Source organism: Hylobates moloch, unplaced genomic scaffold (genome assembly GCF_009828535.3).
Source record: "Hylobates moloch isolate HMO894 unplaced genomic scaffold, HMol_V3 SCAFFOLD_7, whole genome shotgun sequence".
Taxonomy (NCBI): domain Eukaryota; kingdom Metazoa; phylum Chordata; class Mammalia; order Primates; family Hylobatidae; genus Hylobates; species Hylobates moloch.
Genome location: NW_026652282.1, coordinates 7,991,574 through 8,007,527, shown reverse-complemented (window position 1 = coordinate 8,007,527; position 15,954 = coordinate 7,991,574). Strand labels below are relative to the sequence as shown.

The 15,954-nt window shown below is 38.2% G+C and overlaps 2 protein-coding genes across 4 annotated transcripts in view; one reads left to right on the top strand and one right to left on the bottom strand.

The window, feature by feature from the left end:
• The window catches only part of ARHGAP6 (Rho GTPase activating protein 6), a 285,984-nt gene that overhangs the window by 113,085 nt on the left and 156,945 nt on the right, over positions 1-15,954 (top strand). The gene's annotated exons all lie outside the window — the stretch shown is intronic.
• On the bottom strand, positions 7,919-15,273 carry AMELX (amelogenin X-linked). Of its 3 annotated transcripts, XM_032756565.2 has the most exons (7): positions 15,211-15,273; positions 13,834-13,899; positions 11,853-11,900; positions 10,538-10,579; positions 10,405-10,446; positions 9,709-10,134; positions 7,919-8,070 (listed from the first exon to the last, which is right to left on the bottom strand). In XM_032756565.2, the coding sequence occupies exons 2-7, from the start codon at positions 13,885-13,887 to the stop codon at positions 8,065-8,067; spliced, it is 618 nt and encodes a 205-aa protein (XP_032612456.1). In that variant the 5' UTR covers positions 13,888-13,899; positions 15,211-15,273; the 3' UTR covers positions 7,919-8,064. The 3 variants fall into 3 exon arrangements, with proteins under 3 accessions (XP_032612456.1, XP_032612458.1, XP_032612459.1); XM_032756567.2 differs by lacking the exon at positions 10,538-10,579; XM_032756568.1 differs by lacking the exons at positions 10,538-10,579; positions 11,853-11,900 and having other exon boundaries at positions 15,211-15,266.

Genomic DNA, 15,954 nt, shown 5'->3' with positions numbered 1-15,954 from the left:
AACATCATTGCTATGGAGTCTCTCTTTGGGTCTCAATCATTGGGTACTATATAATGACTGACGGTTGGGGACAAGGGCATAGGTTGCCCTTTTCCTTAGTATGACAAAGGATCAAGATTCTATAACATCGATAAGTGATTAGGGTAGTAATGTGGAACCACAAAATGTGGTTCAACTCTGTCCTGTGGCCACTCCATGCAGCAAAGACAGATGGCTGGTTCAGAAAACTTTGGTTTTGTTGTTTGCATAAAATAAAGGTAGCATCTGGTGCAAATTTTATTTTTTTTAATGATTCCAGGGTTTTTTCTTTAATGTTTTCATAGAAAGAACCTTAAAACTCATCTTTTCAGAATATTAATTTAGATTGTTACCGAAGTGTTCACAGAGCCTAATTAAATACTTGCTGGTTTCATATAGCTACAAGTAAAAGCTGCTTTGAATCCTTCCTAAACTCATATTGGTTTATTTGGTGAATTGTGTTTCAACATCAAGAAAGTGAAATCATTGGCTTTTCTACAGATTGGTCATCTATTACCTTAAACAATGTGATCAGGCCACATCAATTCATTTGCAAATTTCTTCCTCTCTCTATCATGTGCACATGCCACCATAGGTATAAAGTAATTAAAATACATATGAATTATTTAGTTTGTTAAAAGCCAAGTTGCTTTTGAAGAAAATTTGCTGCTCTTAGATTATGATTATTTACAGTTTGTTAAGTGATTTCATTTTGTAGGCATAGACTTTTTATTGCGATTCTGATTATTTACAGTAATAGCAACTATCAAATCAACTAATGTGGTGGTGATTGCAGATTTTTGGATATCTATTACTGTTTATTGGGAACATTTTTTCACTACTAGAATGGGGAAAAAAAAAAGCCACAAAAGCAGTAATCCCGTTGCTTTCCAAGTGTCATTGTAAATCCTGCTGATAAGAACTGCACATTTTAGCAATGTTTAATAAGTACTTTAAAAATTGAGAATTGTCTTAAAAGAAACAGATTTTGAAGTTCTTCTGTTATACCTACTTCCAGATTAAGAAAAATCATTTGTGGAAAACAAGTTGATCCCAAGTTCCTAATCACGGGGAGAAGATGGGCTTTTGTAAACCTGCAGAGCCTGAATTTGTTATTGCATGCAGCTGTGCAAATTTGCAAACATTTCCTTCCCTAGTCAGGACCATATGGAAGGAGCCAGTTTGGACTGCTGCCTTGATAGCTAACATTTGTAGAGGCTGCAGTGCAGGAAGCTACTGGGATATTTGAACTTTGTCGTCTATTTTAATCTGGGCATTAAATGCCGGGTAGAGAGAGTATGCAAGCCAGTTAGTTCTGCTTTAATGTCATGGTAGGGATATATCAGTAGCCTTATTATTCTTGTCATTCTCAGTGAATTTCAGAATGCTGCTTAAAATGGGCTTTCTGTATGTGTTGAGTGTGTGTTCAGTGGGCTGTCTGGGAAGGAAGATAGGGGAGGGCCAAGGCCTGGGTCTCCTAAAACACATGATTATTTTATTGAACTAATCAGTGAGAGAAAGACAAGGCCTTGTGGTTTCTACGAGCACTGGACTTGCGTTTATTTGTTTTCAATCTATCCTTTGGAACTAGAGAAGGCATGAGGACCATCCATGAGCAGGTTCACACTCAAAGCTGGGATAGATGGTCTTACCCTGGTTGCCATGGCAATATTGTCCTAGCGTAGGGGATACTTGCCTATGTTTGTAGCTGTCTCCTCCCCATCTTTGGCAGTTTAGCACAAGAGGCAACTCCCTCATGCAACTACAGAGCATTTAATGAGTTAGGGATTCTTCATTTTGAGTTACAGTTAGCTCTCTAGTATATTTTTGGGAGGACAAATGGGCAGGAAAAATTAAGTCACAGGAGACAAGCTTCATGACTCTAATGGAGTTGAATTTATATTTGCCATTAAAAATAGCCATAGGTTGTTTAATTAGAATCCTAGAGGCGGATGACGAATTAGTTTATCTTTCAAATGGTACTCATCAAAAATGGGGCAGTGTGTGTGTGTTTTAAAAGAGCCTAACTTCTTGTTAAAATTTAAAGTTCAACCCCTCATTTGTAAATTGGTGATAGAGACAATTCTATAACGTTGTGAGAATTAAATGAGCTAGTACATGTCATGTGCCTAGAATAGTGCCTGAAATATAATGAGCCCAGTAAATGTTCGGTGTTATTATCATCATTACTTTTATATTACAGCATCCTGGGTGTTTAATGCTAATGATGGCTCATTGAGCAGATATTAAGCATACTGACCAATTTCCAGATATTTTTCTAAATCTGCCTCAAGGAGCTTGCCAGCTAGTGGGGAGACAAAAGTAGAAAGAAGCAGTTGTTTGAAACAGAGGCATGGTCAACATGTCCTGGGAAACCTCTGAGCCTGTGCACTCCAGCCCTGTGGACTAGCGAGAGAGGTTTCTAGAAGAGGTGACATTGAGGTGATGGTCATTGATGGCTGCTCCCAGATATGTGGATATGGGGGCAAGGAGACAGGGGAACCTCACTTCCAGGAGTGCCAGCCAACGTAGAGCAGTGAGAGAAGATTTCCAGAAGAGGTGGCATTGAGGTGAAGGTCACTGATGGCTGCTCCTGGATGTTTGGGATACAGCAGCAAGGAGGCAGGGAGATCCTCACTTCAGAAGTGCCTTGAGTTGGTTATTTGGACAGATAGGGTGTTCGATGGCCTGGGTCTGTCAGATATTCTCAGCTGCCCAAGGTCAGTGCTTAATCGTCTCCTTTCCTTGCAATACACTGCTTTATATTCTCCATGGCTGTAGGGGTTTTATTCTGTAACAATTTTGTAACAAAAACTTCTTAATCAAAGGAATCATTCTTTTGGAGAGTGGTGGTTCTGAAAATCATGAGAATTAAGGCATCTTAAATTACTGCCCACTTTATGGACAGAACCACTCATTTCTCATTATTCTGCCAGATCCAAGCAAATCTCGGAACAGAATTTGTCCCAGACTAATTGAATAACCTTGAATTCAGTAGTTACACTCATGGCTAAATTGATTATTTTCTCCTCTTTATCACGCAGGTAGACACAATCACTTTCAGAGGTTCTTCAGTCTGATTTACAATTAGCTCCTTAGCACATCTTTGGAAGGTCAAACAAGCAGGAAAAATTAACTCACAGGAGAAAAGCTTCTTATAACCTCCCAAGAAACAAATAACACACTCACTTCTAAGTAAGTTCTGAAGAAGCAAATAACTATTCTAACTACTGTCAGACAGTTTTTAAAAATTTTGTTTTAATTTACTTTTTTTATTTTATAGATTTAGAGGGTAGACATGCTTTCTTACATGGATATATCGTGTAGTGGTGAAATCTGGGCTTTTAACAGGATAGTTTTGATTTAGAGACATTAGCTGACTTAATTACGGGACAGCACTTTCTTTATTTTGCAAATTCTCCTTAACACCCCTACCACTCCCCAAGCTGTTTTGATTTGTTTAGATCCCTGTTGTGACTCCAGACATTGCCAAAGGTCCCCTAGGAGACACAACTGTACCTGCTTAAGAACCACTCATCTAGAGGAAAACGGTTTGGTAAAGGCCGAGTGCAGTGGCTCGCGCCTGTGATCCCAGCATTTTGGGTGGCCAAGGCGCTGCAGATCAGGAGGTCAGGAGATTGAGCAATCCTGGCCAACATGGTAAAACCCTGTCTCTACTAAAATAACAAAAAAATTAGCCAGGCATGGTGGTGCCTGGCTGTAGTCGCAGCTACTCAGGAGGCTGAGGCAGGGGAATCGCTTGAACCCGGGCGGCGGTGATTGCAGTGAGCCAAGATTGAGCCACTGTACTCCAGCCTGGCGACCCAGCGAGACTCCGTCTCAAAAAAATAAATAAATAAAATAAAAATAAAAGAAAGAAAAATGAAATCCTTATAATGTGGAATTAGCTGAACTGTGCCAATGCCAGAGTGACAAGGGAAGGGTCTGAGTTGGGAGTCACAGTACACAAAGGCTCAGCCCTAGAAAGAAGGTAAAAGGAAGACATGCAGAGAGAGGTGGTCTCAAGTTCTAGCCTCCACCTAGTGGAGCGCCCCCATGACACTTGCCTGGTGTTGCTCTCCTGTTACCCTCAGAGTGGTGAATTGAGGATCAAGGCTTGTCTTGGAGGCAGCAAAGAACAGTGTCTGGGGATATCAGGTAGAAGGCAAAGATCATTTAGGGTCACAATCAGTAAGGGAGGTGTTCAGGTGACTACATTGTCAGAGTGATGCACTGATAAATGACAGACATGGGCCGGGCACGGTGGCTCACACCTGTAATCCTAGTGCTTTGGGAGGCTGAGGTGGGCAGATCACTTGAGGTCAGGAGTTCAAGACCAACCTGGCCAACATGGTGAAACCCCGTTTCTACTAAAAATACAAAAATTAGCGGGATGTGGTGGCTCACTCTTGTAATCCCAGCTACTTGGGAGGCTGAGGCTGAGGCTGGAGGATCACTTGAACCCAGGAGGCAGAAGTTGCAGTGAGCCAAGATCATACCACTGCACTCCAGTCTGGGTGACAGAGCGAGACTCTGTCTCAAAAAAAAAAAAAAAAAAAGACAAACATGATGTACTTCAGTGCCTGTGGCATCAAAAACTTCCATGTCATATCCAAATTTTGTATCACTCCTGCTTCCAACTGGGTAGTGTTCTCTTTGGGAGTCTACAGAGGCAGGAAAAAGCTCTCTTTCTGATTATAAGAACTGTAGCTAACATTTATTGAGCTTGGGGCTCATTAACATGAAAAGACTCAGAGCAGAGCATCATATTAGTACATTTTATAGACGAGTGTACTGAGCCATAGAGAGGCCAAAAAAATTGTCCATGTTTCCACAGCAGATAGGCAATGGTCATGATTGTGAATCAAATGGTTTGGTTATGGAGGCTGCACCCCCTACCACCACACTGGAAAGCCATCGTTGTGCTTCTGTGGACACTTAACTGACACCCCCAGTGCCTGCACATTCCATGGCCAAATATGAAGCATGGAAAATTATTTGGAGAGGCAAACAAAATCTGGCTGTTTGGAGGAATTGAGATTTTAGTATTGTTCATTTTTAAAATTAATAGTAAAGTGAATTCTGGGTCCTGTGGTGTTTTTTGTTGACCATAGGACAATGATATTTGCAAATGGGCTTTATTAATTTAGATTTTGTGATAGAGGATTCAAGTGTGATTCATTGAGGTAAATGTTTTGAACCCAAATGACCACTCCTTTCTTCTCTCTTCAAATCCTCACCACTCCCAGCCCAATCTTATTCCTCAATAATTATTTATCGTCTGGAAGAGTCAGGTGTTTCAAATGAGGCCAGCATGGACTTTTCCCAACAGGGATGTATTTTTTAATATCTAAATTTCAGCCTATGGCCCTTGCTGATAAGGCTCCAGATCAAATAGAGGCAAAAGGAATTGAAAGCCAAATCACAAAAATAAGTAAAAACTCCAACTAACAAGAATTTCACAACAGACATAAGCTGATGACTATTTTATTAAAGCAATGTGGAGTACTACTAAATGCTACTATGTTCTGGAAATGTAGGAAATTGGTTGAAGTCGTTTTTCTCTTGTTAGTCTCATGTTAAGCTGTTCATAGTAGGATCTCTTGGATTATTTTTTCCCAATTAATACAGTTGTCTACTAATTTATTTTCTTTTTAAAAGTCTTGGCCTTAAACTCAGTCTTGGTATTTTCAGCTATTGTTTACTACCAAAGGAAAAACTTCAGATTTAGAGAAAAGTCTGTTTTTTTTATTTTGTGTGGAGTTGAGAAAGGGGTTGGTAAACTTGACATTGCTTGGAAATGAAATGCACAGTTTGATCATTTTTTTCTTGACATAATTTTTGTATTGGAAGAACTGTAGTATGTCTTGGTGGTGATAATGAATACCATAACCACATAATCATTCTCTAAATGATTGTAATGGAAAGAAGTTTTGTTTAAAATTTCAAGTTACTCAAATGGCACATGTCTCCACATGTGTCTTTTTACTACAGGTGAACCCAGAAGGCATGCGTGGTTATGGGTGCGTGAGTGTGTGTAACGTGAATGTGTGCCTCCCTCTATGTTATGTTGTACTATTAGTTTGAACCACAAAATAGAAAATAATGTAAATATCTTCCGAAGTCTGGATACACCTGAACTCTGGATTTATCTGTTCTAAATGAAAGCTAGAGGGGAAACCATTTTAGTATGTGAAGTTTGGCCTGAGGAAGAGAATGGCACTTCTACAGTTCTTAGAAAATTCTCATACAGGATCAGGATTACTGGCATGCTTGGGGAACAACTTGCTGTGGGTAGTTGAGATTTTCAGTTTCAACCAGCAAATCTGTTTTGTTTCATATTTTGTTTAAAATATTTGAATTAATAAGAATTATTTTTCAACTTCAAGAAGTAGTACATAGAGTAATGCTGTCTGATAAAACTGAATGGTGATGGAAATATTCTGTATCTGTGTTGTCCAGTATGGTAGCCACTAGCCCCATGTGGCTATTTAGCACTTAACCTGTGTCTACTATAATGGAGGAATTGAATTTTAAGTTTTATTGAATTTTAATTTATTTACATTTAAATAGCCACATAGGACAGGACTACCATATTTGACAGTGCAAGTATAATTACCAGTTAATGTATGTCTCTGGTTTGAAACATTCCACTGTATTATCACACTACATATCTGAATTTTGATTTGGAAACTGTGGCTGAATGCTGGGATTGATTCCAGCTCTGCCAACAGGAAAGGAGTGGTGAGGAAAGCTGTCGGACAGCTAGCCAAGGATATTTGCCATATTTGCCAGAGTATTTTGACTGTACTTCTGTCATAGTATTAATACCATTTTGCCTTTTTGTTATTTGTGGGCTTATTTTACCCCTTTGGTAGATTCTAGATTCCTTAAGGATGGGGTCTTGCTCTTTTCACCAGCACATGGAATAGTGCCTTGCCCTAGAGTGTGCTTAATAAATATTGACTCAATTGATTAGAATTGGTCCATGCCAATTGATTAAAAGCTTCTCTACCTTTAAAAAATTGAATCTAAATTCTTTAAAATCAAGTTATTTGTTTGACTATTGACACCCTCCCAGTAAAGTTATGTTTATTCATTCCAGAAAATGATTAAGGGGACTTAATCATAAAGGTACTGGAATAAAGTTACCATGGGTTTGTGTAATATAAACCCTGCAAAGACTGTTTACAATTCTGTGTGGGTGTAGGAAGAAAAAAGGATTCAAATATAAATATGAGTGGGAAAGAAAACTTGTTTTGAGTCCATTTTATGCATTTGTTAACATTTTGAAGACTATGCAGTACAATTTATCTTAAAGTTATGAGGTGAAAGAAATGACTTGTATTTAAAATCACTGCAATTCTCTATTTGAAGCTCCATTGATAACATTTTTTGGGGAAAACAAATTACTTGAATAACTTTAAGTTCAGTACATTATTATGCATATCACATAATTTCATTTAAAAATCTTTTTCCATAAAATGAGATCAAAAGACCAGATTTTGATTGCCAATGTGGTATGAAGTATAAAGCAAGTGTTCCATGTCCTATTTTGTTTCATAATATAAACATTCTTCAAAAGTTTATCTTTCTTAATGTAAAGAATTTTTCATATAAACTTCCCTTCATTTGGTTCAGGTTTTAGTTATTGTACATGTTCATAAGTTTTCATTTTATCAACTGTTTTAACTGATGTATAAACTTTGTTTTTTAAAAAAGATTTGAGATAGTATAATTTAAATTTTCTCTAAAAAGAAATATATTCCTTATTTGCTTGCCAAATGGTGAATTTGTATGACTAAATGAGCAGTTCCTACCTTATTCTAGAATAGTCATTCATAATATATCATCTCAAATGATAGGAAAATTTAAGTTTCATTCAACACAAAGACATGAATGATTTTTAATGCATTTTATTGTCTGCTAATGGTGCTTTTTTAGTTACAGAATTTGCTAAGTAAAGTGATTATAAGCAAAAGTCATGTGTTCTTGTGTCATTCCTGAAAGCATCTGAAGTATTCATTCCCCTCATCTTCTGATCTTTTAATCCTGAAAAAAAATTGCAAAAGAACAGTTAAAATAATTTGGAAATGGTCCTAGTGAGTACCATTTACAATAACCTGTCTGGCTTCAGTTTTGTCAAAACAATGTACAACTATTTAAGTTGAACTCTATAATTTCTGAAGTTTCTTTGTTATTTCGTTGTCATTAGATATTAGGTGTCCATGAGGACTGCTTCCACCTTCAGGGCACTTAAAGCCTATTATTTTATAATAAAATAACAATTGCTACCTTTTCGGGGGGTACGTCTTGCATGTCAGGCTCCAAGCTTATCACACTATTTTGTTTTCCATAGAACAACTCTAAGAAACTATCAATGTTTATACTCAAATTTTACACAAAAAGAAACTGTGTTTTAAAGAGTTCAAACTATCCGCCCAAAGTCACCTTTCCATAAATAGCTTTGTCAAGATGTGAGCACATTATAAAGTTCATGGTATTAATTATTAATAAAGAGATAAATAAATGCATTTTCTATGTACAGAGAGAACATGTGCCTTGGACTAGAATAGCCAGTGATAGGCACCAGATTAGTTGGGATTCAATCAATTTTCAAAAAATTCTGCCCCATATTTTCTGTAAACATGCTCACAATTATGAAGCCATTTATGACATATATTATGATTTTTTTAAATTCAGAAACTATGGTATTTATAATTGGACAGAGACTTGAAAATAATCTGATTTTGTCATTTTCCCCCATTTAAAAGAAAATAAAACACCCATACATTTGAAGTAACTTTACAATACTGCCTCCTCTTTGAGGGCAAAGCCAGAACTGGAACCTTTGTGTCCTGGCTTCTTATCCTGGTCATTTCCACCTCACTTCTCTCTTCTTCTCAGTAGCAAATCATGAATAACATGTATAAATTGGAATTACAGTTGGATACATATACATGATAGGATCACATAATCTCATATACATAGAAGTAAGACTTTATGGATGTAGATTAAGGTTGTTTTGTTGACTATTCCCATTCATTTGTAAGAGCTATCTGTAATGGAAGATTTAGTGCTAAATTGCAGTAACTTCTTGCTAGAAGCTTAATCATCTATAGAATCCCAGTACAGAAAAGGAATCTAACAGTATGTTTAGTTTAGCCGTCTCCAAGTTAGATTGAAAACTACTGGAAACGGGGAATCTTCCTGTAGGTTTTTGAAGAGATTTCCCATCTACCTTTTGTAGCCTGTTCAGATATTTGCACTCTCAAAATTACCCACTCCCTCTTTTCTTAAGCCTTCAGTGCAACTCTAGCCTATTCTTGCTAGTCAAACCTTTGAAATATAAGGAGAACTGATATTCCCTTATACTGTTGCCCTTAAAATTCATGGGGTTTAGTAATATATATTTCTATTAATGGGTTTTGGTAATATATATTCTGGTAGAAATTCAGTAATAGTAAAATTGAAACCTACCATAAAAACTGTGGTCTTAATTACCAAGCCATTTAGATGAATTTGTTTTTAATATAAAGGTATAGCATATTGCTTGGACTAATAGAATCATAGACCTGTAACTACTACAACTCTAGGCCCTTGGTTGTCGGAGACCTTAGAACTCTGGGGCCTATTTTGCTGCACCATTTTCACAGGATTTGCATTGTAGTGGCTTCAAAATATACTCACCACTTCCTCCTGCTTGGTCTTGTCTGTTGATGGCCAAGCTTCCAGAGTCAGATCAGGAAGCATGGGAGGCAGGGGCTGCATGGGGAACATCGGAGGCAGAGGTGGCTGTGGCGGCAGGGGCTGCATTGGGTGCACAGGTGGCTGGGGCTGCATGGGCTGGTGAGGCTGTGGCTGAACAGGCTGGGGCTGGTAGGGCTGCTGGGCGGGCGGAGGGAGGTTTGGCTGGTGGTGTTGGGTTGGAGTCATGGAGTGTTGGCCAGGAACGGGCATCATTGGTTGCTGGGGGATCACGGGCTGCTGAGCTGGCACCACTGGGATGTGGTGATGAGGCTGCAGGGTGTGAGTCGGGGGGTGCTGTTGGGACAGCACAGGGATGATTTGGTGGTGCAGCCATCCACCCATGGGCTCGTAACCATAGGAAGGGTACTGGTGAGAAACAGAGAGGCAGGTTTACCATTGGCTCAGGTGACTCCAACCAGAGAAGCAGCAGTGTTTTCTTTGCCCTTATGGCTATAGGAATATTTTATTCATTTTTCCTTTGCAAAAATTTGTAACTGTGTACACAGATATGATTTTTTACAAACTAAATTCCCCGTTAATGTCTGTATGTGGGGTAGACATGATATTTCACTTAATGTGGGAATTTTAATGCATGCCTAATATTTTCAGGGAATAAAGAACAAAATGTCTACATACCGGTGGCCTTATGCTCTGGTACCACTTCAAAGGGGTAAGCACCTTAAGAAAAAAAGATATTAGAACCCATTTGATTTAATTTACTTTCATCCAATAGAGAAACTCACTGATGCAGTATGAAATATAGACTCACTAATGTAGTCCTGTCAACATTGATAGCCTGAGAATGTGAGTTCTACAAAAGAAAGAAGAAGGTAAACATTTGTTGGGTGCTTCCTGTGTGTCAGGCACTGTGTTTACATCCATCACACACATTCTTCATCTTTTCTCATATGCTAGGAGGCAAGTATTATTACTCTTACTTTTTAGATAAGGTCATGGGGAGTTAAAGAGATTTCATTAACTTGACTGAGGTTACAAAGGGAGTAAATCTGTTTAATTCCATAGTTCCTGCTTTTCATTGTAAGAGCAAAACAAACACAAAATTATGACATAATAGTATGACATAATGTTAATTTCATTTTTTTCTTTGATGTCACAATGGGAAAAAGAGAGGTGCAAACACTGTCCCTCATCCTAGAAACACAGATTGACTGATCAGATGTGTCAATCTTTTAGGTTTAAAAGAAAATCTTGCCTCAAAATCTTACTAACATTTGTCTTCAGCTTTTGTAAGTAAATAAACTCATAGATTGTTACCTGAACCTGTGGGAGAAGTAAGAACTTCTTTCCTTTCTGAACAGTGTATATACTTGGTTAGCCTTAGGTTTGAGGATTCCTCATATAGTAATACGGCATTTGATTGATACAAAAAATAATTAGTAACCTTGCTCATATTATACTTGACAAAGCACTTTTCATATTCATTAACTATATTACTCTCCAAACAATATTTTGAAATATGGTTGTTATAATTATTTCCTTTCTCCAGATGAGGAAACCAGGGTTCCAGAAAGAGGAAATGATTTGCCCAAAGTCACACAGTTAGTAAGAGGTTGAGGAGAACCTCAAACCTGATGTCCAAAACTCATGCATTCCATTGTTCTGTGGAGTCTCTCCTATACCACTTAGTTACTAATATTTCAACAGAGGCAAATGAGAGACACACATAGAGTGTGACTATCTTAGAATCAGGAGTTTTTTGAGCTGGAAAGAGTCTTAACATCTTACCTAATCCTTACATTTTACTAGCTGGGATAGAAACAAGCTGGTCAGAGTTTACTTTTTGCCCTATCATGTAGCCTCCCTGAGTAGTGGTTCGTGATGGGTAAGCTTACGGCCATATTTAGGAGGACAGACTGAGTCAGAGTGGCCAGGCAGGAGGCTGCTGGGACGACACAGGCTTGAGGCCAACCATCAGAGCTTAAACTGGGAAGCTGGTGGTAGGAACTGTAAAATCAGGACCGCTTGAGAAACATCTGGGATAAAGAATCAACACACTATTCTTTACAGAGCCCAGGGCATTGTTAACGCAAACAATGGTCAAAATTAGTAAAGAGAAAAATTACCTCATAGCTGAAGTTGATATAACCAGGGTGCCCAGGATGAGGTGGTAGCTTTTATAGGGAGGAGGGGAGGAGAATAGAAAGAGAGAGGAAGGGAGAGAGTGAAGGAAGAGAAGAGAGAGGAAGAGATTAAGTCAGTATGCAATTGTTCACATTAAAGGAGACTGAAGCTACTTTAAAAAAATCTATGTAGTGCAGAATATACTTGAGGTCTGTTTTTAGTTTGAACAAATGTGCTGTGTAGAAGAGGAGACCTCTTATTTTAAAGAGGTTCAGAACAGCTAAATGACTGTTCCTGGGGTTGTAGCCTTATGGTTGGAGACCTGGAAGCAGAAACCAGCACAAATTTATTCTCCAGTGATCTTTGGACAACATCCCACCCCCACGCCCAGTGTTTTCAATGAATTCTACCCTATCCTGCCCAACAGTTTACTTGCTGATAAAACTCACCCCATATTGGGGAGAGAAGTGTGTTTCTCTTACACAACAAAGAAATATCAACAAGGAGAGAATTGTCTCACAAATATTCCCTTGTAGGTCAGGAGGTGGTTAAGTATTTTTAAGTATCAAAGGGATTTCTCATAATTGACATGCAAAGTAAACAACACTTCCATACAACAAAAGAAGCCACAAAAGAAACCACAAGGTGGGAATTATTGATGAATGCCAGAACAAGATGAGTGGAGCAAAGTGGAAACATTATAAATCCCATGGAAAATGAAAGAATTGATTTATGATCTTTAGGCCGATCTTTTTTTATTATTCTGCCAACGGTTTTATGGCAGAAAAATTTTAAAGTTAAAAATAAAAGGCCACCTGAATGATGATCTGAATCAGGACTGTCTATCCTCTCAAAAGTGGGGGCCAAGTGTCTGGTGCCTGTGTTGTGGAACTCTGGTTGTGCCTGGGGTCCAGGGAGGAGAGACGGTCATGCAGAAAATCTCCCTCAGACATTGGCCTCATTTAGGATTGGCTCTATTATATTCTTTAAAAATGCTCACATTTCATGGGAAGGTTTATTCACTCTCCTCTGGATGTGAATGGTTTTAGTCAGGTCCTATACCCTCTTGAACAATACTATCTTAGAGAGTGGGAAAAGGGCTGAATTTGTAAGGCAGGGACCCCTGAGGAAACTAGGAATCGCTGCAATGCAGGATTTCAGGAAGTCAGAGCACAGAATCTTGGTTTTGTGGATGAGAGAGGAAGAGAGGAGGCAGGGGTGCAAGCTTGCTGGCTTCTGGTTGTATCAACTGCTCTTTATTCCACCAAAAAGCAGATGCAGCCTGCTTGGCGTGCATGTGATCTAAGTTCTCTGCCCTTATGCACCTGTGTCCAGACAGAGTGGGTCTAAAGTCCTGATCTTTAATACATTTGAATATAAAATATATCACTATGTATTGAGTGTAGGCAGGATCCCGGGCAACCACAAAAAGTCACATACTTATCAGATGTACCCAAAGAGGTGGGGCCTCTGAGAACAGGAAGGTGGCTCAAAAAGTGGATTCCTAACACAAAAATCTTACCCCCGAGGGGTAACAGCAGCAATATGTGAAGGGCAGGAAGAGATTTGGAATCTTGAGAGGAATTGGGTTTTACACAAAACTGGCATCTCTGTAATATTTGTCCAAAGCTGGTTAAGCACCTTCTCTGGAGACCTTTCAAGGGTCCCTTCCAAAAGCTTCCTCCATCTAGAGATGGGTGGTGATATTTACAAGCTAACGGTTCCAAAAGAATCTCCTGGGTGCTTATAAAAATGCAGAGTCCTGGGCCCCGCCCCAGCTGTACCAAATCAGAATTTTTGGTAGAGGCATTTGAGAATATATCTTTTTAAAACAAGCTCCTGAAGTGTTTCTTCAACCCGGAGACGTATGAAGACATCTGATCTCATACTGTTTTAAACCCTAATTTCACCAACTATGGGCAGACTTTTATGTCCAAGCTTGTGAAATTGGACTCTGACTTATGCAAGGGGTGTTTTACTCACAGGCATGGCAAAAGCTGCTCCCAGGAGGCAGGCAAATAAAATCCAGGTCCCCATTTCTTGATGGTTCTGAAATGTAAGTCAACATCCGCTTTTCTTATCTCTTCTGAAACATGGATGTAATGAATGCTCCATAAAACACACATAATCTACATTAGTCTATTGCTAGTAAGAAGGATGGAGCCATTCTTTGTGAATTTACTTCAGTCATATGTGATTTCCAGCTCTCAGCCTATTTCATTGTTTCTGGAGTCACAATAGTGATAAAGATGCATTTAATTCAGGTTGGGGGCTAAACAAGTTACAGGGACATGAATGATCTATCCTCATATGACTTTGCATGCCATTTTCCTATGCCTATACAGCCCATAGTCATAGAAGCTAAATCGTATTTATAATTAATGATTAAAGGAATAAAGTTGGCTCTAAAGGTTGGGAATATCATCAAAGTGCACAGTATTTTATAATTTTAGAACAAGGAGGCACAGAAATGTCTCCTGCACAGTCTACCTGGGCATTGCTACTGTTAAAAACAAGGACTAATCATTTGAGAAAATATATTAATTTGCCAAGATAGATTTTAGTTCCAGAAATTCCTATCTACAGAACTTCAGGTGAGACCCTCCAGTAACATCTCTGAGCTCCAGATTGTGGAGCAAAAGATGTGGCTGAACCAACAGGAGAGGATGGTACTAATTTTATGTGATTCTTCAGTGAATTTTGAATACTTTCTCCCTAAGAGGTTTCATTTTCTTTCAATGGAATCTTCATTTTGCTTGATGTTGCACTGTAATTATTCTATAAATAAGACCCTTGGGACATTAAGCAAAACAGGTCCTCCTAAAATGTGCACATTGATTTGTGGCACAAATTATTGACCAACTGGGAAAACTGTCAGAAGAAAGACCTTAAATTTTGTATAAGAAGTGAATATTACATGTAATAATGCTGTCTATGAAAAGTACACTGAAGTTTTCTAACTCCTAAATTTGTTTTTTGTTTGTTTGGGTTAATGAGAAAGAACACTTCATTGATTGTTCTATTTTATGTAATTAAATGAAAAGCTTTTCAAAGTAGTAGATCACAGCCTGTGAATGTATTATTTTTACTTTAATTGATAATTAATTAAAATAAATATTTTACTATGAAATGTGGCCAAGAAAGAGCTTTGGAATTAGACAAGCACTTTGTTGCGTTATAAAGTTAAAAAAATTCATTTCAGTAATCAGAGTCTAATTTAATTATGGGCCAACTAAAAAGTAACTATTGATGGCATATAGTATTAGAAATGTAGAATACATTTATATCTTTTAAAAGAAACGCAGATAAAGAAATAAGCACAATAAAAAGGATATCAAATTATAAATAAAATCCACATACCTTCGAATGTATTCAGTGCAAGTTTCTGTTTGAAACTCAGGGATGCTTAATCCTTTAGATTTCTTCCAACTACAAGCTCAATTTATATCATTCATGGCATCTGTAACAACCAATCCAGTTTCTAAAGGAAAAATGTGTTGAGTATAACTAAAAATCCCTGTATCATGATTTTTTAGAAGCTATGATCAGACATAAGGCTGTATGTTGTGATTAGTGCATATGGAATCTTTCATTATGGGCAATAATAGGTTTAACAGGCAAAGAGTTTCATCAGGCTATTTTGAAGTCAGCAAATTAGTTGACTGCACATGTTGATATATTCAGATTTATTTTTAAAAAGCTGCTCTGCCATCGCCTTTTCCTCAGTTCTAGCAAACAACATTGTTCTTTACAAAAATCAAGCTAGGTGGTTGACATTCTCTAGTGTAATCTGGATATCCTCCAGGATTTTTCCAGCCCTTTCAGATCAGGAGAAATTGATTCAAATTCCCATTTGGGTAAAACCCCAAAGCTCTCTCTAGTATCTCTCTGAGGAATTATAATTTTGGGATCACCACTGCTCTATTATCTGCTTCCATTGAAGGTACTTTTCTCTGTTCCCTTTGGCTGCTCCTTTATCACCACTCTGGTGTCCACCAAAACAGGGGACAAAGCCCCTTCTCGGCCCCATGCTGAAACCCATCTACCATAAAAACTATCTGGAACTTAAGGTTCTTGCAGTAGCAAAACTTTTACTGATGATCT

Coding starts and splice junctions, on each gene's coding strand:
- AMELX (XM_032756565.2), bottom strand. CDS start 13,887: ATGGGGACCTGGATTTTATTTGCCTGCCTCCTGGGAGCAGCTTTTGCC. Junction 10,580..11,852: donor ATATCAACTTCAGCTATGAG/GTAATTTTTCTC, acceptor TTTCTTTTGTAG/AACTCACATTCTCAGGCTAT. Junction 10,135..10,404: donor ACCAGAGCATAAGGCCACCG/GTATGTAGACAT, acceptor GTTTCTCACCAG/TACCCTTCCTATGGTTACGA.